At 42.3% G+C, this 21,989-nt stretch overlaps 1 protein-coding gene and 1 long non-coding RNA gene across 2 annotated transcripts in view; one reads left to right on the forward strand and one right to left on the reverse strand.

Moving 5' to 3' along the window:
- UNC119B (unc-119 lipid binding chaperone B) overlaps positions 1-21,989 on the forward strand; it is a 52,046-nt gene that overhangs the window by 14,926 nt on the left and 15,131 nt on the right. Inside the window, exons 2-4 of the mRNA XM_078667700.1 lie at positions 2,664-2,777; positions 11,508-11,619; positions 12,070-12,242. Of these exons, the coding sequence (XP_078523826.1) occupies positions 2,664-2,777; positions 11,508-11,619; positions 12,070-12,242 (399 nt within the window). The remainder of the gene's footprint in view (positions 1-2,663; positions 2,778-11,507; positions 11,620-12,069; positions 12,243-21,989) is intronic.
- The window catches only part of LOC144792597 (uncharacterized), a 73,331-nt gene continuing 70,492 nt past the window's right edge, over positions 19,151-21,989 (reverse strand). Inside the window, exon 3 of the long non-coding RNA XR_013602586.1 lies at positions 19,151-19,290. This is a non-coding gene — a long non-coding RNA (uncharacterized LOC144792597). The remainder of the gene's footprint in view (positions 19,291-21,989) is intronic.

Consider the following 21,989-nt stretch of genomic DNA (forward strand, 5'->3'; position numbering starts at 1 on the left):
TTGCCAGAGATGGAGATAAGAAAACGTAGTCAATGGTCGAGGGATTCTTAAATGTTAGAGACAGATGGGCACCAGGATCCTGTTCCAATGCGATTTGCTTTGGAGACTGTAAATTGTAATTGGTTAAAAAAAGTGATCACGACTTCTTGCTCTTTGGTTTTGGTGACTAAATGAGCTTTGGATCCCAGATCTCTGATGTTAAAATCGTCTTATAACAAAACTTCTGCAGAAGTGAACTCCAGTAAAAGCTCTTACAGATGTTTGGCCAAAAGGGCTGTTGCCAGTGACTTTGATGTTTTAGCTGTGTTTTGGTAACAGTTGATTAAAAGCAAAGGGAAGGCCCTGGTAGAAGTTGAAAGACCGGTGATTAGTACAATTTGCCCTGCCGTTGAGTTCCGATAGAGAGGGGTAGCTGCGATCTTGCACCTATGTTTGATGAAAATGGAGAGGCCCCCAGAAGGTCTTCCATAGGAGTTAGGCTGGGTTGCGGATTAAAAAAGTTCATAGTAGCCACTGAGAGCTGATGGAAACGGAGACCAGGTCTCTTGAAAACCGATAATTTCACTTTTACTCAGATAATATCAGGCAGTGGGTGACTGATGAATATTCCATTAGATTGAGCCTGAAAAGTCTCAAACCAATGGCTGAAAGATTTTGTTCGGAGAAAGCCTTGGTTGAAAGTGACCGCCCCAAACACAACTCTGTATTATAAGCAGTAGGTCTATTTGACAGCTGCACTGTCAAAACCCAGGAATTGGAATAGGCTGAAAAATACCCAGGTACGTATTCTTGCATTTATGCCTTGATCTAAATGGCCCATGCTATCAACTAAAGAGTGCATAATGTGCTAGTTGCATTAAAATCCTTCTGTGGCATGAAGTCCATCTGCATGCAGACTTCTAAACTCCTCTTTAGTTACCTAGGGCAACATGTGGGTCTTGTTTTGTGGATACTTGCTCTAGTTCCTGCTAAGTGGTCAGTTTGACTGCTGCAAGGTACCTGAATATTTGTTCACTTGTAGTCATTCTGGCTGTGCAAACTGCGGCCAGTTAATAGCTTTTTGGGACCGCACATAAAATAGAGGTAGAGCAGTTTCCCTTGCTTGTTGTACACATGGCACCCTTGCTGCAATACTTTTTTTTTATGGATTTGAGGAGTCAGGAAATACACATAAATGGTAACTTGGGAATGGCCAAGAGATTCTAATTTAATTTATTGTGGGTAGTCTGTCGTTGATAGGAAGAGCAAGGGACAAAAATCTGTGCTTTGTTTGTCACACTCCTGCATTCTACAAGCACCAATCTGCATAAATGGTATGCTTGTTCCTAGAATATACGTTTTTGCCTTTTTACCACTGCTTTTGGGATTTGGCCTTGTTTTGTATGCATCATCCGAAAATCATGCTGTGTGCATAGAAGACGACCTCCTCCTGTTAAAGATGGGGGGGGGGGCATGTGCAGTTCGACATCTCATAAGGGTTTTGTGAGCGTACACACACAGCAAGGACAAAATATGCTTATAATAGCTGGCTTCCTGGCCTTTACCAATTACAGACTTGTTGGTTGGGGGAGAAGGTAAAAGGAACAACACACCTAAACTGGGCTACGATACATTTCAGATTTGCTGTTGTCTGCAGAATTCTAAAATTAAGCATTCACATTGTAGAAGTACATAGACAAAATGCAAAAATCTGATGTGGAACGTCATGACAATTGGCTACCCACCTACCATCATTTGGGTAGCATGTCGCAAAACCTGGCTTTTCCAATGCCCTCCTGTAAGCAGGAATTGCTGCTTCATGTTCTAAATAAATACATGCACTCCCTGTGCAAGGAGCTTAAATAGGGCAAGATTCCTTATAAAAAGTTGCCAGATATTGCTCTTGAAGTCCTATACAAACCCCGGAAGTCACAGAAAGCAGCAACCAAGCAGTAAAAAAAGGCAACCGTAAATTCACACGACAGCAGTATTTTTCTCAAATCTGATGTGCGCATCCTTGTGTGTTGGATCTCACTGCAGTGCACTTCAGTTACATCTCGCTGTAGACTCTAGGCGCTACCTAAAGTTTTATATGTGGCTCGATCTTGTGCGAATACACGTTTGCTAAAAAACCTACCAATTAACTGTCTCCTTTGCCCCATTTACTCAGGGATGTTTCAGCTAATGGATATAGGCATGAATCCTGTTACAGTCCTTGTGAGTCTGCACATGGAACTGTAATTCGCTTCCCTGTGCTCTCCAATTTGCATGTACTCCTGGGTTCCTCATGTTTTGTATTGAGTAGTTTGAAAGTCCATCTTTTTATTCATCTCAGTTTAGGCCCCAAAGTTTTGCTGTTTATGAGCTGCTAAATAGTTGCAATTTGTGAAAATGACTGAGATGCATTTGTATGCTATATTGCTTAATTATGGTATCATTGAAGTGAGATGGAGAGGGTGTTGACTTGGATTCTGAGCCGCAACCATGTACACACCACGTATTGCTACAGTCGGACTGCAAACTGGCGTTTTAATCTTTTATAGTCTCATTTGCTCATGTGATAGGTGTATGCATGCTGACAGCTGGGCAGCAAATTTGGTTCAGGCTGGGGGTTGAGTTGTGAAAGTGATTTTCATTATAATAGTGGCCCTCTGTCATTTTTTATTCTCGTATTCTTTTCACAGATTATTTGTGCAAACCTGAAGATAACATCTACAACATCGACTTCACACGCTTCAAGATTCGTGACTTGGAAACTGGAACAGTACTTTTTGAAATTGCTAAGCCTTCAGCCTCGGGTAATTTAATTAATTTATGTTCCATTTGTAAAGCGGCGGGAGTGTAATCTGTCCTAAATACACTTGTGTGCCTTCTGAATTTGGATTTTTTTCTTTTAATACATTTTCTTTTATTTGCTGCTGCTCTTTAATTGTCGTTGGCTTCCCAAAAAAATAGTGAAATTGGTGGCTTCCCATGTTGAAAGAAATTCCTGTCGGGGCGCAGAAGAGTTCATAATGTTGTAAACTTTGGTGGTAGTGAACTGTTGTAGACTACCATCATAATCATAACGTGTACCTCAAACTGAAGCCCGGATCCCAAGAAAGTATGCATGGAAAAGAGTTCCTTCTTTACCACATTAAGATACTTAAATATGGCTGGTGTCCTTTTCAAGGTAAACTCAACACGTATATGTATTAATTACCAGTCGTGCAGTGCCCTACGTACTTCAACATCATAAAGGCATAGAAGGGGTATTATAGCTGGTCTTGGTTGATGACGTCTTGCTAAATGCTGATGAGGGTCAGATTCAGACTCGGTCTGGTGATGCCTCCTTTAGAGTAGCGTAGAGCTATTCTTGGTATTAAAGTTAAAGACTTACCAATTGAGTCCTGTGATAAGTTCCCACATTTTGTGGCAGGAGAACCACTATGATGAAGAGCTGGTCAGGTCTACTGGGTAACAAATCTAGTTCATGAAGTGTAATGGATTATTTTTGCCAATCGATTTTCCTAGAACTCACAAACAGAAGTACACAGACATAAAGCCCGAGACAGATAAAGGGGGGGGGTTAACACTGAGAAATAATGTTTAAGGCCAAATCAGTACCATGTTGGGGTGAATAGGCAAAAATAAGTGGTCTATCTGGCTGCTTTCCTCCATGCTCATTGACTGCATTACTCTACCATAAAATATTTGTATTACCAGAACAGAAAAGCTCAGTATATGCCCTTTATCATGATTGTTGTGCCAAAAACTTAATTGGGTAGTCCAATTTACTGTCTGAGTATGCAGTTTTTTTTAAAGTGCTCTTACTGAATAGATCACATCAGACTTGCTTACTATGTAATTCATGTGACATACTATTGGAGCTACTGCTTCACGTGGGATGTGCGTTTCCATACTGGGAGTCCCTCTGGACATCCTATCTGATTAGCAGCGTGCAGAAGTTCCACACCATGGTAGGAGAAAAGATGATCTCCATGGTCACAACTGTGTCTATTTGCAGCTTGAGCATTGGGCGAAGGACAGTGGCCTGCCTCTGGTATCAGTAGAGGGCATTGCCATGACTGCTTTGCAATTATTTATATCATGTCTTAAAATGAAATCTTATTACTTACATTTTTTGATTATATAAACAATAACATAAAACAAATACTGCGAAAAACAAATCCAGTCTGGTCTGATCAGTATTCATAAATATCAAGTCACAAATGCACACTAGTATCAAGTCATGTCATCATCAAGGGTCTATCAGCATCTCTACACAGTTAAAAAATGTACCTACATCGCACAATGATCCTTGTGTAATGAAAGGCTAGCTGTGTTATAGCATATCCAACTCCTTTAATCAATTTCAAGATCAGAAACCCTTGATATAGAGCCATCATCTACCTCCTTTATTCCCACCCATGTCAATATGCCTAAATGTCTGCTTTTTCGTTACAAAAGACCACATCCCTATGCGAGTCATAGGGCCAGATGTATCCAAGGGGTTTACCCATTCTGTGTCTTTGGGAAAATGTGTTTGTACATATGGCACATAGGTCCTAAGAATAGGGCTCTTAAGTGAGACTCTCACAGCCTGGTGCCTAGTGTGTACCAGTGGCAGTGCACTGAGCTTTCTCTTGTTCTGGGAGATGGCTACTAGGCCTCTAGTCTTGAGTGGCAGATATACCAGTCAGTGACTTTATCCATTGTAGTGTTAAATCTTTGAGAAGTGTGCAAATCGGTCTTTTTGGCATACAGTTCAACACAACTTGGTGTTTTTTAAAGCGGGTAGAGTACTAAACCAAATAAGCCATACAGTCCCAAATAAGGCTGAAATCAATCTCGAGAAAATGTAATAGCCCATTGCAGCTACACAAAGGAGTTAAATGCAGAAGTCAAGCCCTCAGTCAAGGATATTTCCTCTTTTCAGAACAGATTAGACTGTACATTACATAACGTAGTATCTGTAAACCCGATGATAGGCTGGAACATGGTGCCCAGGTAATAGATTGGGGTTAAGAATTGGGGTCTTTACATAGAAAGACTGGGGTCCTGGAAGACTGGAGTTGAAGAGATATCTGGGTCGCAGGGCTTTAAAAGAAATGTAGACAGGTTATCTTTCCTGGGACCCTTTCTTCTCAACATAGTGGACCAGAATTTTTAATAATGGATGGAATTTTAAAGGGACCACAGGGTATGGTTGAGACACACCTAAGACTGGCTTCCCACCATTTATTTTGGCCTGCCTTTTATGCCACCAGCAGACTAGACATATAATGATGGTAACAATCAAAAACAATCCCCTCTTAAGTAAACATTTTAAGATCATCTTTGCATATTTTGCCATGCACACCTTTATAAAAAGGGAAACCGATCTTGCACTCCTTCCACAGCTTAAGAAATGGGGCACCCCCATGGACTCTTGGTATAGTCTACAGTGCTGCTTACTATGAGTGGGAAAAATAACTAGAAGTCTCTTGGCTCGCTTCTATGGATATGTTCTGCCCAGGTGAATGTGTGCAGAACATATCCACTGCTAACACCACATCTGAAAACCCAACTAGATACGAGGACCGATACTTATTTGGCTTCAGAATAAGACCACTTAGTCTGTCACAAGTCGATGGGCAAAGATCATGTACTTGAGGAAGTGATAAACTGAGAGGGATATAGCCAGATCCCTGCGGTCAACCCAACCGGGTGCCTGACAGCGGACCTAGATTTTGAAACGAAGCCCAGGGTTGTACATTTGTCCATCCATCCCCCCACCCACCAGGATATGATGTCATTTATCACAGAGGACCACCCACAAAAGTAGATCGTAGTGCAGTTTGAAGAAGTAGATAAATATCATGTTGGTTCGCTGTGGCACAACCCTGCCCAAGCAGTCTGCCTCAATAGGTTGTTCATTCCCGAGGCTCCCCACCTCCTCCTAGAAACAATCAGTGACTTTACTATGGGCTAAAACCACCTTTGTCTGCAATGTTTATATCCTTTCATGGCTTACATTATTACTTTCTTAATGGTGTGGAGCAAGAAGGTGGGGATTGTCCCTACCTGTTTGTTATTCCTTGTAATTTGGCTTAATATAGGCCCTTAATAGGTTGAAGTCCTCTTCTTTCCAGGTTATCTAGTTGTCTTACTGATCTTGGTAAAACTAGGTTGATACTGGGGAGGGAGTGCAATCTTACTATAGTACCTATACTGGACAAATCTGGATGGCCTGTCTGATGTGGTCTTTGCTAGGTACACACCCCTTTTCAGTAAACTACTGGAAGATCATGCTCTTGTGTATATGTAGAGACACTTGCATCCTTGTGAGAGGGACTGCATTTTGTGTTGTGTACATGGCGCATGTTTCCTACACCAGTTCTACTGTTCAAGATTTTTTGCTTGGTACTAGCTCATAGGATGCTCCCGTACTCCTGTATTTAGTTTTAAGGACCATGGAACCAATTGCGCCACTCTGGTGCATGAACATCTGTATAAATGCCTCGTGACAGTTGTTAATTGTAGACTTTCCTCTCGACAATGAAGGCTTAGTGATCTCTTACCAGACAGTAAGGTCTGCTGGCAAGGACTGCATGAGGGTGCACGTGAGAGAATAGGCTCTGAGCAGGAAAAAGGCTTCGGAAGATCAAATAAAATTAGCGGTGGCCATAAGGGATATTGCCATCTGCTACGATAGGCCCCAGTTCCCTTCTTCTACAGGAACTAATTAGGGCAAGTACGTTCTTAATGTGGATTTTACACCAGAAGTAGAGTATGCTTTACTCTGTTTAAATAGAAAAAATGTTAAGGTCTTTACCTATTAATAGGATTCCACTTGTCCCCAGACCGTACATTAGGTTGCTGAATTAATGTCTGTCACAGTTGACACGTTGACTGTGAATTAGAGCACTGAACCAGGTGGTAGTATCGCTTGTGGAAGAATCGCTTGTGGAAGAAATGGCAAAAGTAATCCATAACATTTGCATTGGAAAAGCCCCACTGAGAGGGTGAGGAGTGAGGTGGAATGACTGATTCCCAATAGTATACTACAAGAGAAACAAGGCCAGAGTCTCAACAGTTGGGTAAAGATCCCTTTCTGAGTGCCAGTTAAATGTCTATTCTTACTGAAAGCGGATTGGAGTATTTTCACCAAAGTACAAGCGGGTAGACTTAACTTGGTCATCCCTGTTCTCATGCAACCAGGTCAAGTATACTTTGTACCTCTGAGACCCTCAGATGACAGTATTAGGAATGGCCAAGATGAGAATGTGGGCCCATGCTTTTATGCCTTGAAGGCCATTACTTTGTGGAGTGTGGCTCTCTTATCGGGGCCATGCAAAGGGCTGGATTGGAGGCAGAGTTCCTAAACTAGGTACTCTGGGTATATTCTAGGCCTGCCATGAAGGCATTGAGACACGTTTGTGCTGTCAAGATTTTGATTTATGCAGACTACATACCCAATACAATGTATAAACTCGCAACGTCCATTTGTGAAATCCTGACACATTTTCATTTTTTGTTAAGTTCACGTGAGTGGGATACTCGTCTATCAGAAATGGACGCGGTAATCCAAAAATGAATGGGGCTTTGTCAGGGATGCCTCAATTCAAGTCATCAGAGTTGCACGCTATGCTGAATGGAGGCCTACGGGTACTGTAGATTAAATCTTATTATTTGGCACAACTTTTCAATTTGTTAGACATCTGTGACCAAACTGCTGTGTTATGGTATTGTGAGGCAACTGCTGTCCTCAATTGAAATAGCATGTGGGGCTCACAGGACCTCTGAGAGGGCAACCTATTTATGCATTCCACAGCTCTTGATTGATTCACTGTCATAGACCACTTCTAAACACCTAACACATCTGCACTAATGCCCGTTTATGGGGTAACTTGTGACATGGGGGGCAGAGGGAGTGGTTGGCGACGGGCATTGGTGGATGCGTATTTTCATAACACTGTCCTGCAGTCCCACAGGTGTTACCTGCACTTTAAGGTAAGCCAGGAGCGTTTCCAGTGCTCCCTTTTGGCTTCAACAACTTGCTGTTGCAGACGTGCTCGCTGCTGTCAGTCTTCGAGCACCTCAAGATCTTGGCGAACTTCTTTACATTGTTTGTGTTCATGAACAATGATTCATTCACTCCTGACTCCTTTGCAGAGGTTGTCATTTGTTGGGGCTCTCCTGGACTCTGTCAATTCAAGGCCTTTCCTTCACATCAGCAAGTCCGTGGCCTTTGGGCTACAATCCTGCTGTTTTTATCCTCTCTCCTGGATTTCAGTGAGCGTATCCCTGAGGCTTCTTGGTCTCTTAGCCTCCTGCACATCTCTGGTCAAGTATGACAGGTTGCACGAGCAGACTATGCAGTGGAATTTGAAGGTTAGTGGGTCAGTCCCAAGGAAATCTGATGGATGCCATCAGGATTTTGTAAGAACATCTCCAGATCTGCAGTGGTGGCTGCTCAAACACAATTAGTCCATCTGCTTTCCCTTCCAGCGCTCGCTGTAGTGATTGGCCTGTCACTACTGGGTTGGGTAGCTCAACTGGGAGAAATGGCTATTGGAGAACCGTGCTCTCCAGCAAAAACCTAGCTCTACAACAATCAGTTGTAGTTTTGAGTCATTTGTCTAGACTTGATCTGGAAGGACCGCAAGTCATCCTATTGATTCCAGATTGCTTGTTGCATCTTCTAACTTTAAAGGTAATCTTCCTTATTCTGATCATTTTAGCTTGACACATGAATGAATTTCAGACATTGTTGGTGCAGCTGCTTTACACCACCAGAAACTGGTTGAGGACTCTGGCTACCTTCTTACTGAACGTCATGTCTCCATTTCATGTTGGCCAATTAATCACCCTGCCAGCGTTAATCTGTCACCCCTTACAAGAGGAGAACTTCATCCACTGGACCCCAAAAAGGCTTTAAGCTTTTACATTTGAGCATACCAAGGACTATTAGATAGACTATCATGTTTTTGTTGTGTTCTCTGGGGCGAAGAAAGGTAATAAGGTGCTGAAGATCTGGTTGAGGTGGATAGTCCTCTGTATTAAGATATGGAGATCACTGGTGAAAAAGTATCAACTGGGGTGTCTGAGAGCTCATTCCATCAGAGCCAATATTTATACCACTGCATTAGCACACTGAGTGTCTGACCGGATATCTGTCGGGTTGCAACGTTGGTGCCAGTAAACAAGTTTGCCAAAAACTACTGTCTTGACATCCAGGTGCCCGAAAAATACTTTTTGCCTGTTAGCCCTAAAAGTCCTGCATGACTGTAGTCCATTCCACAGGTATCTATTGTAAGGTGACAAATCTGCAGTTAGAAACATCCATTCTGAACAAGAAGTTACTTGCATTCAGTAACACTTTCTAGTGGCTACTCCTATCTAACCAGATTCCACAGATCCCGCCCACCTCCATATTCTGTGGAGTGGTCTTAACATCTAAAACGATCCCAAGTTACGGCGCTGCACCGTGGTAATGCTAGTTTCACACTCACTTCTGAGGGCCTGGAAAGAATCAAGCAAGAAACTGACAGTGCACAGTGGGGGCGATTGTATTCAGCTCCAGTCCATCAGTTCTAGGTGGTATGGAGCTAGCGCAGAGCTGCATGGTACCATGGGACTCTAGCTGGAAAAGGTCTGGATCAAATATAGCATCTCAGGAGTATTCCTAGATGAGGAGTCTGTGGCTGAGTATCCACCAGAAACACCATTACCCAATGGTAAGTAACTTGTTGGTCATTGCTATGGATGTAATTTGTAAAGCTAGAGCGCATATTAAATTGTATGGTTAGACATTACTCCTATAAATATGGTCCTGATGTACATTAGAGAGGTTTTTTTTTTGTTTCCAAAATTCTTATCGAGCATAGTCCAGGACTCTTGATATTGCTTGGCTGTTCATACTGTTAAGGCTGAGTCATGATGTAGTCTAATGTACGATATTGTTAAGGAGCTAAGCTTGTGTTTGGCTTGCTCTGGGTCTACCATTGGGATACCAACTAGTTAGCCAATATATGGTAGCACTTGGTTGTGGTTTGTTTGTGCCAATAGTGAGTATGCTTTTACCTGGATTTCCTGTTTAGTTTTTGACAAATGCTAAGCCAAGTAGGTTGCTTAGAGCAGAGTGATCCCCGTCCTACAGGGGTCTGAATTAGTCTCAAGTGTGACCTAAGGCATTGACCAAAAGGAGCATGATACTAAATATAGTGCTGCTGTTCATCGAGGGGGGAAAATGGAGTGGCAGTGAGGAATTTGTAACTTCTTTTGTTGTTTATGTCTTCATCGGGAGTAGGTATTGGAAGGGAAGGAGGTATCGGGGTTCCTCCACTCCAGAACTCAAGCTATCCAACTGCATTGTGCCCACCATTGATCTGCTCCATCGCTGGTCAGCTTGAACCTATACAGGGAGTCTCTGAGTCTGACTAGCTACCAGAGTGTGGAAGATGCTTTGCTCTGTCAGTCATGGCTAGAATAGCGTTAAGTAGGCTGAAGGACTGCCTTGCCAACGTTTGACATTGTATATCCGAGGTCTCCCTCTAGCTGAAAACGTCTGAAATAGTTGCTACTCATAAACACCAGTTCAAAGTAACAACGGGTTCAGGAATTACTCTCTGGTCTTCATTGGGGCTCATGGGTTTCCCAGATCAGTGCTTAAGTAGCTCCTAGATCTCCTAACCCTTCCTCCATTTAAATAATTGCTGGCTGCTTGCAGGCTCTTTGCACAGTTCAAGCTCAGTGTGCAGGGCTGCAAATGACATCAGTCTGTTGTTGATAATGGATTAGGACTAACCCCTGGAGAGTATATGCACAATAGCGGAGTAATATGCTTTAGCATAAGTGGGCTTTTTGTTTACCCGCTGATCATTGTGATGGCAAACTTAATTCTGGCTCCAAACAAGGACTCTGGCTCGAGAAACCAGTTGAAACTTCATCGTTAAAGACTGAAATCGCAAATGTGTTGTACTTGCAGGCTGAATGACCCCAGCATTTCCACCCCCCATTTTCTTCTCCAAATTCTTAGAAGTTTGACCCTTATACATTACCTAACCAAACTTAAGGGATAGTGAAACATCTTGTGTGGATTATACCATTCAGTAAGGCCTACATGTCTGCATTGGAAACAGCAGGGATTGATTTTTAGTTAATAAAATTGTAATTTTTGCTTTTTTTTTTGTTTTTGTGTCTGCTTTTAGTAAGTTGCTGTGCAGTTCTGCGCTACGTTTGTGTTTGTTCATCTCCATTGTTAGATACTATTTTGTTCTGAGACTGAGTAAAATAAATAGCTGTGTTAGCGACGTCAACCTGTAGGGTAGTTTGACTGCAGAACATAGTGTAGAAGAAAGCAAATGCAGAAATATTGGATGATTATATTTCTTCCATCTCTGCACCTCGGGAGGTTTTTCTGCTCCTTTTATTTCCTTTGCACCAAAAACTGCTTTTTATCCTGTTAGGTGGTCTTTTGTTGTGTGATTTGGTTTCCCTACCAGTATTTTGTTTCTGTGGTACAATAAATCAAACAACCAAATGTTTTTCAATGTATGTTCTAGAACAAGATGATGATGGCGAAGAAGATAATGTCGACCCTGATATAAGCGCAGGTCGTTTTGTACGCTATCAGTTCACTCCAGCTTTCCTCCGGCTCCGTACAGTTGGGGCAACGTAAGTCATTTTTGATCCAGGTCATTACCCGTTCTTTAATTCTAATACCCCCTTATAACTCCCTCCCAGTTCTTCCCTCATGCATGGCAGAGGCCATTTTTCTCCGTGCTCTCTGAATTTGTGTTTATAAAAGCTAAAGCGGGTTACTGTGGGAGGTCTGAATTGATCCTGCCCATAAATACTTGTTTTCTACAAAAGGAATACTTGCTCTTTTTTATGCACACTATGAAACTAATCTGGGAATGTTATAATTTGATTTCTTGGCCAGAAGTGTGTGTGGTGGTAATGTCTGGTTTAACTGACAACAGCATCAGGACTACAGCTCATACTAGTGCAATAATTGAGTTGTTGGGTCAAGTGGTCTTGCTTGGGCAATAGAGGTGCCCCAGACACGTGAGATGATCCTGGGTGTCCTTTATCTAATGAGTTTATTTTTGACCTGGTTTACAGAGTTGAGTTCACAGTTGGAGACAAACCAGTGAGCAATTTCCGAATGATTGAAAGGCATTACTTCCGAGACCATGTGCTGAAAAGCTTCGACTTTGATTTTGGGTTCTGTATCCCGAATAGTAGGAACACCTGTGAACACATCTACGAGTTTCCCCAGCTCTCAGAGGACCTTGGTATGAATCTTTTCACCATCTATTGTAAAATTGTGTAAATGTATACCTTATCGGTAGCTGTAAGTAGCAAGTATCCACAAATAAGAAACTACTTCTGCTAACTGATGAGAAGATGTCATGAAAAACACATTAAATATTTGTGATGTGGCTCAATTTGTACTTCACTGTTGGATTTTGTGGTGTTTAGAAAGCAATCATGGAAGGTCCGTATTTGAAGAAAGTCAGTAGTTTTACCCTTGGAGTTACCTGAAACACCTTTGTGAAGGACTCCGTGGTTGGCAACTTTGTATTCCTTTATAGTCTTTATCAGCATTACCACGCCATTGTAAATGCTATTGGTATATCCACAAATGTTGAACCAAGTGATTAATCTTGATTGCTGTCAGAGTTAGGTAGTGAGAGTGTTAATTAGCCTTGATCAAACAGTCCTACTTTTGGATGCCAAGTTCTCTGTATTCTAGTGTTACACAAGTCAAGTAACTAGTGTACACCTAGAAAATACGGAACCAGCCTCTGAGCATCTTGTACAGGTTCACAGGAGGTGAAATACTGGCCCAAGGCAATACACAGACATTAATGAGACTTAAGAAGAAAACCTAAGTCACTGGTTGAGAGGTTGGGATTGTTTGGAATGCCATGAGAAGGATGAGAGGCTAATTTACAGCCAAAGTGACAAGGATTAAATTGATGAGACACGGGAAACATATTGGAGTGAACAAATCTGATTGCACAGGGAAAAGTAGAAAAGAGAATTGGTTGTGGTTAAAAGACCACTCAAAATACTTAAGCAGTGAAAGAACTACAAAACTGAGAAGAATGGTCTTTGAAGCAACATTGTCTTTATTTCATTTGCGGTATTTGTAGTGCAGGCTAGGTTTAGGGCCATGGATCGGTTTATATGTTAGACATCCTTTACTTTAAGGGATATGCAAGTCACCATTGCACAGGCAGGTGTTTTTTACGTTGACTAGAGTGGCAACCTTGCACGTGAATGGATGTTCACTTGTGCTTGTACAGCAAATGCATGGATTAGTGGCAACACTGTCATGGACACATGACCAGACATTCAGCAGTAGCCAATAAGGAAAATAAAGAATTGTAATTGAGGAATAGTTTGATTTACCTATTAAAGAGCCAATTTCTATGCACTGCGTGAGCTTGCACTCGGAGTTGGAATATTTAAGGAAAGGTGTAATCTGCAGAAAGGTAAGGTTGCTACACACTTTTCTGATGAATACTTCTAACCTTAGATTCTTTACCATTTCAATCTCCCCAGGCGCCAGACTGGATTCATTTTTCACCAAATTTTCATACATTTTTGCAGAGTTGCCTCCGAAGGCTGTTATCAAGCAGTGCTACAGATGTCCATAACAGACCTGCAGAGCATCTGTTTGTGCCACATGGGGCCAAAGCATGACTCCAAGTTGTGAAATAAGTGTTCTTATGCATCTGAAGGTCATCAGAGAAAGAGGGGTCAAACTTTACATTGCAATTAGTGGGGTAGGACTCGATCAAGGCCTCCCTAATCAAGGTCTAATTCTGCAGATTTTCACGTTCATTCTGGGTCTCCTTGGTGCACCTACCACCATCATTGACCCATCTGGTTCATCAGCTTGGTTTCCTTCAGCGGGCCCCTCCCTTGTTCTGACTGACCCTGAAAAAGCAGCCCTTACATCGACTGCTGGTCCTGTCTCCACTACACTGCTACATGCTCCACTGCCTGGCCCTCTGTCAGCAACATGAGTAAGACAATAACGCTGTTGATGCTTATTCCCATGTCTCATTAAACCTTTACCTTGCCAGTAGCTTGGATACTGCTCCACAGTTTACCCTACAGCCACACTTGGGCCTTTCTTTGGAGGAGAATGCCTCTACTGCTATAGTGGTTCGGCATGGTTGTGGAAGTCCTGGACCTAACTCTTTCCAAAGAAGAGACTATGGCTAACATTTCAGAAATTTTAGAAACCTGCTGTACTCTTCTGCGCCTTTGTTGCTGTTTGACTATTCCCTAACCAACTCAATCCTGGCAGCTTGCCTAAAAACAAATCACCCCGCCCCTCCACCCCTAATTGTGTGATTTCACAGTTCACCTCCCGGTGACCCAACACCACTCTTTAGAACCTTTTAATAAAGGCAAACCCACATTGTTTTTCTCCCACTCCCGACTGAATCTTCCATTCAATCAATCAGGGGTTTGTTAAAGTGCGACTACTCACCCGTAAGGGTCTCAAGGCGCTAGGGGGGGGGGGGGGTGCAGGTTCCATTCCATCAAGGAGGGGGTCTGTCGAAGAGCCAGGTTTTGAGGTTTCTTGCGAAGATGGGGAGCGATGTTGTCTGTCTGAGGTGGAGCGGAAGGGCGTTCCATGCTTTGCAGCGAGGAAGGAGAAGGAGCGGCCTCCCGATCTGGTCTTTCTGGTGCGGGGGACCACGGCGTAGGAGAGCTGGGCTGATCGTAGGGTCCTTTGGGGTGCGTGGAATTTGAGTCTGCTGTTCAGGTATGCTGGTCCGGTGCCGTGGAGGGCCTTGTGTGCGTGGGTGAGCATCTTAAAGGTGATTCTCGCCTCGACGGGGAGCCAGTGGAATGTGCGCAGGTGCTGGGAGATGTGGCAGTGTTTTGGCAGGTTGAGGACCAGTCTTGCGGCGGCGTTCTGGATGTTTTGTAGCTTGCAGATGAGGTTTTTGTTTGTTCCGGCATAGAGTGCGTTGCCGTAGTCGAGTCTGCTGGTGACCAGGGCGTGAGTGACTGTCTTTCGGTGTTCGAGGGGGATCCATTTGAAGGTCTTACGAAGGAGGCGGAGGGTGTGGAAGCAGGAAGATGAGACAGAGTTGATCTGGCGGTCCATTTTGAGCTCGGAGTCCAGGATGATTCCCAGGTTGCGTGCATGGTCTGTGGGGGTTAGCGGGTTTCCGAGGGCGGTGGGCCACCAGGTGTCGCTCCAGGCATCGGGGTTTGGGCCCATGATTAGTACTTCTGTTTTGTTGGTGTTTAGTTGTAGGCAGCTGTTTTTCATCCATTTGGCGACGGCTTCCATGCCTTCTCGAAAGTTGCGTCTGGCGGTGTTGGGCTCGTTGGATAGGGAGAGGATGAGCTGGGTGTCGTCTGCGTATGACACGATGTTGAGTCCATAGGTTCTGACGATGGGGGCAAGTGGAGCCATGTAGACGTTGAAGAGCGTCGGGCTGAGGGAGGAGCCCTGGGGGACTCCACAGGTGGTAGGTGTGGGGTCCGAGAGGAAAGGGGGGGTCTGACCCGCTGCGTCCTGCCGGAGAGGAAGGAGCAGATCCAGTCGAGGGCCTTGTCCTGGATTCCTGCGTCATAGAGTCTGCGTATTAGGGTGCGGTGGGAGACTGTGTCAAACGCCGCTGATAGTTCGAGGAGGATGAGGGCTACTGTTTCTCCTTTGTCCAGTAAGGTACGGATGTCGTCTGTTGCGGCGAGGAGGGCGGTTTCCGTACTGTGGTTTTTTCTGAAGCCGGATTGGGAGGAGTCGAGGATGTTGTGTTCTTCAATGAATGTGGCGAGTTGGCTGTTGATGGCTTTCTCGATGACTTTCGCTGGGAACGGGAGCAGGGAGATGGGTCTGTAGTTTTTGAGGTCGGTGGGGTCCGCTGAGGGTTTCTTTAGGAGGGGGTTCACCTCAGCGTGTTTCCAGTCGTCGGGGAACGAGGCAGTCGCCAGGGAGCGGTTGATGGTGTGGCGGAGCATGGGTGCGATGGTGTCGGCGGCTCTGTTGAAGATGTGGTGGGGGCAGGGGTCCGTGGGGCTCCTGAGTGGATTGACTTCATTGTCTTCAGTGTGTCTTCGGTGGTGAGGGCTGTCCAGTCATCAATCGCTGGTTTCCGGGTGTCGGGGGTGGTTGGTGAGGGTTCAGTGTGTTGGTTGTCTTCGTCGAAGTTGTCGTAGATGCTCTTGATTTTGTGGTGGAAAAAGGTGCTGAGTTTGTCGCAGAGGTCTTGTGAGGGAGGGATGTCGGTAGACTCGCTGGTGGGTTAGGCGAACTCCTTGATGATGCTGAAGAGTTCCTTACTGTTGTGTGCGTGGGTGGAGATTCTGTCTTCAATCGCTTTTTTCCTAGTTTCTCTGATGAGTTGATGGTGGGCGTGGGTGGCGGCTCTGAAGTTGTTGTGGGCTTCTGTGGATTTGGTGTTTCTCCAGGCCTTTTCGAGGCGGCGGCATGTGCGCCTGGATTCTCGAAGTTCGGTGGTAAACCATCTGGCTTTCTTGGCACGGGTATTGTTGTTTTTCTTGAGGGGGGCTATGGTGTTGGTGCTGTCCGAGATCCATCTATGCAGGGTTCGGGCTGCGGTGTTGGGGTCGTCGTTTTCCACGATGGTTGGGGTGGAGTTGTTGAGTGAGGAGGTGAGCTGGTCGTCGGTGATTTTGGTCCAGTTTCTTTGTGGAAGCAGGTGCTGGTGTCTGTGGATGGTGGGTGTTCTGAAGGTGAAGTGGATGCAACGATGGTCGGTCCATCTTAACGAATTTGCCCTAACAGCAAAAAGGTGTTTTCTTCTGCCAGTTTGGCATAATGCTCCCTGAATTAAGTTTGCCTTCTGGACCTTTACGCTCACTCATGGGGCATGGCATGTAAGAAGATCTTGTCAACATTGCCCGAGGGCATGTGCAACGCATTCACTCAAATAGTGGAAGAGTTAGGATGCAGAAAATTAAATGTAACCACCTGCACTGGGCACTACAGGTGTTGTTGCCCTTTCTTTATGCACTGTTGTCCTCATTAGATGGCATGATTGGATGTATTCAGCCTGATTCTCAGGGGACTTCATGCCATCTTGTTTGCCATACCAATTGATCGACCTCTGCTCTGTGGCAAGAAATTTGAAGACGGCTGAACTATGGTTCGTTCTCTGGGTTACTTTCCCCTACTTGCCAGTTCTATCAGCAAACAGACATGATACTCACTGGAGCTTAACTGTGACCTTAAGACCATTGGTGGTCCAGCATTGCATGCCTTATTGATAATCGATTCATACAAAAAACATATATTCCTTGAGGAATTACTTTGATCACAATTATTTCCGTACTCCATGTTGGTCCACACAGTGAATCCAAATGTTAAATCATACAAAATACAACTAACAGTCACTGAAATATTCAGAAAAAATATATTCTTTTACTTCATTAATGTACAATTTTGTATTATACATGTTGTTCCCAACATTATATCCAAACAGTATTTTTAATCAAATCCTAACACTGGCAAATCCAGATATTCCCAGCATCTGTTCCAGTAATTTATATCATGAAATAAATGGAAGTGCAGTCACCTCCTTTAATGCAGATAATGTTAACATCTATTGTAATCCCAGATTTATAAGCCTGAAGGTATTAACATCAGTGGGATGTAACACAATTAAATGTATAACATTTGGGGTTCTAAAGGATATGGTGTTGACGTTTCAGTCTTCAGTGGGCAGTTAGGTCACTGAGACCAGCTTCAGGACTCTGCGTTGTTGAACAGTTCACTCCTGTGAATACTTGCTTCCTTAAACATTAAATCCAAACAGGCAGCATAAGTTTGAATATTACCAATAGCAAATGAATTGGCTCCTCTCCTTCGCATTTTGTAAGAAACCGCCTGACAGCAATTTCTGATCCGAGCTGGAGATCTATCCACACACGCCGACTCGAAAGTCTTGGTTGTGCAACACCGAGACTTTAGAGTCTGCGTGTGTGAACTGGATCTCCTGCTCGGATTTATGCTGCCTGTTTGGATTTGATGTTAATGGAAGCAAGGCTTATACATCTGGGATTATAATTGATAGCATTATCTGCGTTAAAAGGAGTAACTGCACTTCCATTTATCTCATGACAGGAAGTTACTGGAACAGATGCTGAGAATATTTGGAATTGCCAGTGTTGTGATTTGAATGAAAATACTGTTTGGATATAATGGGAATACCCATGTATAAAACAAAATTGTACCTTAATGAAATAAAAAGATTTTTATTCTTAATATGCCGTTACGGTTAGTTCTTTTTTTGTATGATTTAACATTCGGATTCACTTTGTGGACCGACATAGAGTACGGAAATAATTGTGATCAAAATAATTCCTCAAGGAATATTTTTTTTGTAGGATTAGTATTTGAACCAGTTCCTTGGGGACAATTGGTTTTCCCTGGTGGGTGAATTTGACATTCCAACACATCAGACCAATGGTTGGTTGTCACTTAGACCGTAGTTTGTTAAACTTACTTCTCAAAAAGATCAGAATGTTATCTTTTGTTCAGATTCTGCTGGCCTTGCACCACAAGGACTGGATGTCATCCCTGGGCCTATAGGATAAGTACTTCCATGTGCTAGTCCTGCAGGCCTGCTGGAAGCATCTCTGCTTTTGGTGGAGGCGAGCCCACTTCAACTGTCCTGACTGCCCTTCAGCGTTATTTATTGGTATGAATATCGTAAGATAAACATTGCATCTTGTCTGCGAGTTATGGTTTGCTTGACCATTGTGTGAGTTATGGATTGTGGTCCTAACCATAACTTTTTATAATTTTTTTTAATGGTTTTTCGATTTTGATTCGTAACCATGACTGCAATGAAAAGGTGCTTTTAGGTGAAAGTTTTGAGGAGGTCTTTTAACACACGTTAGGGTTTTCTGAAAAGCACCTATAACTTCAGTGAAACTTTTGTTTTGATTTTCTGGTCATAGGGGCCCACCCCCCAACATTTTTTTTTTTATTGTTGGAGTTAGCGGGTCCATAATTGGGCTTTTGTTTCAAGCACAAGCTCAGCATGTGAAAAATAACAACCTAGGCAATTACATCTAACTTGTCATATATAATAACAGAGGAAAGAAACTAATCATAATATGTATTCTACTGTTTATTTACATATTCAGTTAGAAAATACATGTTTACATTAAAAAATTGATTCTCAAATACAATCTATCAAGTCACATCAGTAATGATCAATTCAGTACTCCAAAATTATACAAAAACAAATTAGCTAAAAGTTTAAAAGTGGCACAAATCTATCTCGACGCGCATTTCGGCGACCAGCGCCGCCTTCTGGAGTAGCCATGTATTACCTAAAGAGAAAAATAATATATAATAGATACCATTTTACAGATCAATAAAAATAATAATACATTCAAGTACTTAAACATAATGGCGTAATATTTCATAAAATTTCAAACTAACCTCATTATTTGACAAGTATATACAAACTATTAATGATTCATGATGCTTCATAACAGTCAAAATGACAAATTTATTTCATTGCTCATTTAATTTGTGAATACTGTATTTTAATAAATGGACAGTACGATTATATTAGAGAGTATATAGAATAAGGGACGTGTTGATTGACACCATATTTATCGGATACCTATCTAATAACACCTTTGATATTTTTAACAAAAATTGACTTCTAAGTGGATATTGGTCCTAATTCTCATATATCTCAATAATATTAGTCCATACTTACTAAAAACGCTGAATATATGGCTTAGTACAGCAGAGGGGCCCGCAGTCTTTTGGTTAAAGAGGAATAACTATAAAAGATAATATTGATGTGCCATAATTAAAAATACTACATGCATGGCATGTCCTGTTAAAGATACACGCTGTACCAACTTCTATGAAATTCAAGAACTTACAATCCGCAGATGCTTGATATTTATTGGTTCGATTCCAGAATATCACAATTTCATAGGTATCGGACTTTTTGTTAACTGCGGAAGACTATATATTAAGCGAAAACAGATCTTTGTGCTTAACGAAGCGGTGTCACGATGACTAAAATGTGAAAAGAAATCACAGAAAAGGGATTTTGTGATTATCTGGGCTAAAAAATGGTTCGAAAACCACGTGTTAAACCATACCAATGAGGACGTTACCTTTAATTTTAAATACCGGAGCTTTGCCAATAATTGTGGCGCTCACATCTGTGCTTCAACGGCTCCTGTCTAAAACTACTGGAGCATAAGGCTAAAACAAACAAGCAAAGCCCATTTTACTCCTTATTCAATCTTTTTCAAGTCTTACAAAAATAGTAAGGTAATGTAAACTTGTAATTTCTTTCAAATTACCTAATGCTGCGTGGCAACTGATGTGATTGCACAGATAGCGATATGAATAAAATACACAAATCTACAAGGGGAGATCAAAAATTGTATTTGATACTTTATAGCTAAATATTGGGTAAAAGATGTAGCTATATCGCCTATTATAGTTACCTAAGCCTTATCCCAGATACGAATCGCCTCCTGGTTGATGAATAAAAGGATTGAGCACTACAAACACAAATGATATAAAGGTGAAAGTGTGCTCAATACCACTATATAATCCCAGTGGGTACGTGAAAAAGGAACGTGAATGATTTCTACATAAGCCTTCCTGCGTTATAATGCGTAAGCGAAAGATCCTCCGGATATGAGGTTAGTTTTAAAATATATACCGCTGTAAGGTGGAAAAATAGTTTTAAGAGATAAGGTAGAATGTTTAAACGCACATAACATCGATAAATAACGGGAGGAGAAAGACATTCTTTATGTCAACGCTTACCTATTATATTATGCGGCTCAAGCAGACCAGAGGCGGATAAAGGCTTACTTCTTGTTTCAAAAATGATGGCAAACTAATCTTAACCTGAGGGGCTTTTTAAGTTAATTGGAGTGACCCCACCTATTTCCTCACGTGATGTTGCTGATAGCTCGAAACGGCAAAAAGCATTGAGCTAGAAAGCGGACCCGATGATAACCGAAATAGATGTTCTCGTATTGTTTGTTAGTTTATCAAAGATAGACAAGGGACTTGATATATGACCCTAGCCTCATCTATTTCTTTGCGTGATGTTACCAGTAACATAAGGATACTAATTTATCTGTTTTCCTGATGTTACCAGTAACATAAAGATGCTAAAAGCATTGAGATAGAAAGCGGACCATATGTTAGTTGCAACAGATGTTTTCGTAAAGCTTCTTTATTCACTAAAAATAAGCAAGGGACCCGATGTATACCTTTGGCCCCATATATAACGGATATCTAATTCCAATATATTACTGCATTATCTTTATATATAGCTACTCAAAAAGAATATATACAGTGACATCAATGGCAGGGATTGTGGGAGATTGAGTCCGAATAGTGGAAATAATCCTAAATCTACCTTGCTGTGTGACTATTAAACCTCCCTAACAGAACTGAATTAGTTTTGTTTTGGAAAATATATATTGAAAGGGACGTGTTAATTAACATCTCCCTAAAAATTCAGTTTGACAGTGTATATCGGAAACAAAAAAGAAAAAGGATTAGTTACTTTTTGTCCTATCCATGGATTAGCATATCGCATTTTCCCACGGAATCTCACTATTTAACCCATTTTTGAATGTATCAAAGACAATCCAATAAACCTCGTTTTTTCCTAATTAGCATACCTCTTTAGAATCTTGCATATGTACTTTTTCAAGTATCCGCCATTTGAATTCCTCTGGACCATGATTCTGCTCAATAAAATGTTTCACCATAGGGGCAAGTATCTTCTTTGTCTTTATAGCAGAGCGATGCTCTGTTAAACAGACTTGAATGGACCTGGAGGTTTTCCCTACATATCAGAGTAGGCACGGACACTGTAAAAAATAGATTACATTAGAGGTTCTACAGTTCCACATTTGGTTTGCATTAGTAGTATGACCATTGTGACTGAATCGTTCTCCAGAAATGATGGTATTGCAGGACTTGCATGAGGAGCAAGGTAGTGTACCTTTAATAGGTTGATTAGTAAGAA

The sequence above is a fragment of the Lissotriton helveticus genome, chromosome 11 (genome assembly GCF_964261635.1).
Source record: "Lissotriton helveticus chromosome 11, aLisHel1.1, whole genome shotgun sequence".
In the NCBI taxonomy this organism is placed as follows: Eukaryota; Metazoa; Chordata; class Amphibia; order Caudata; family Salamandridae; genus Lissotriton; species Lissotriton helveticus.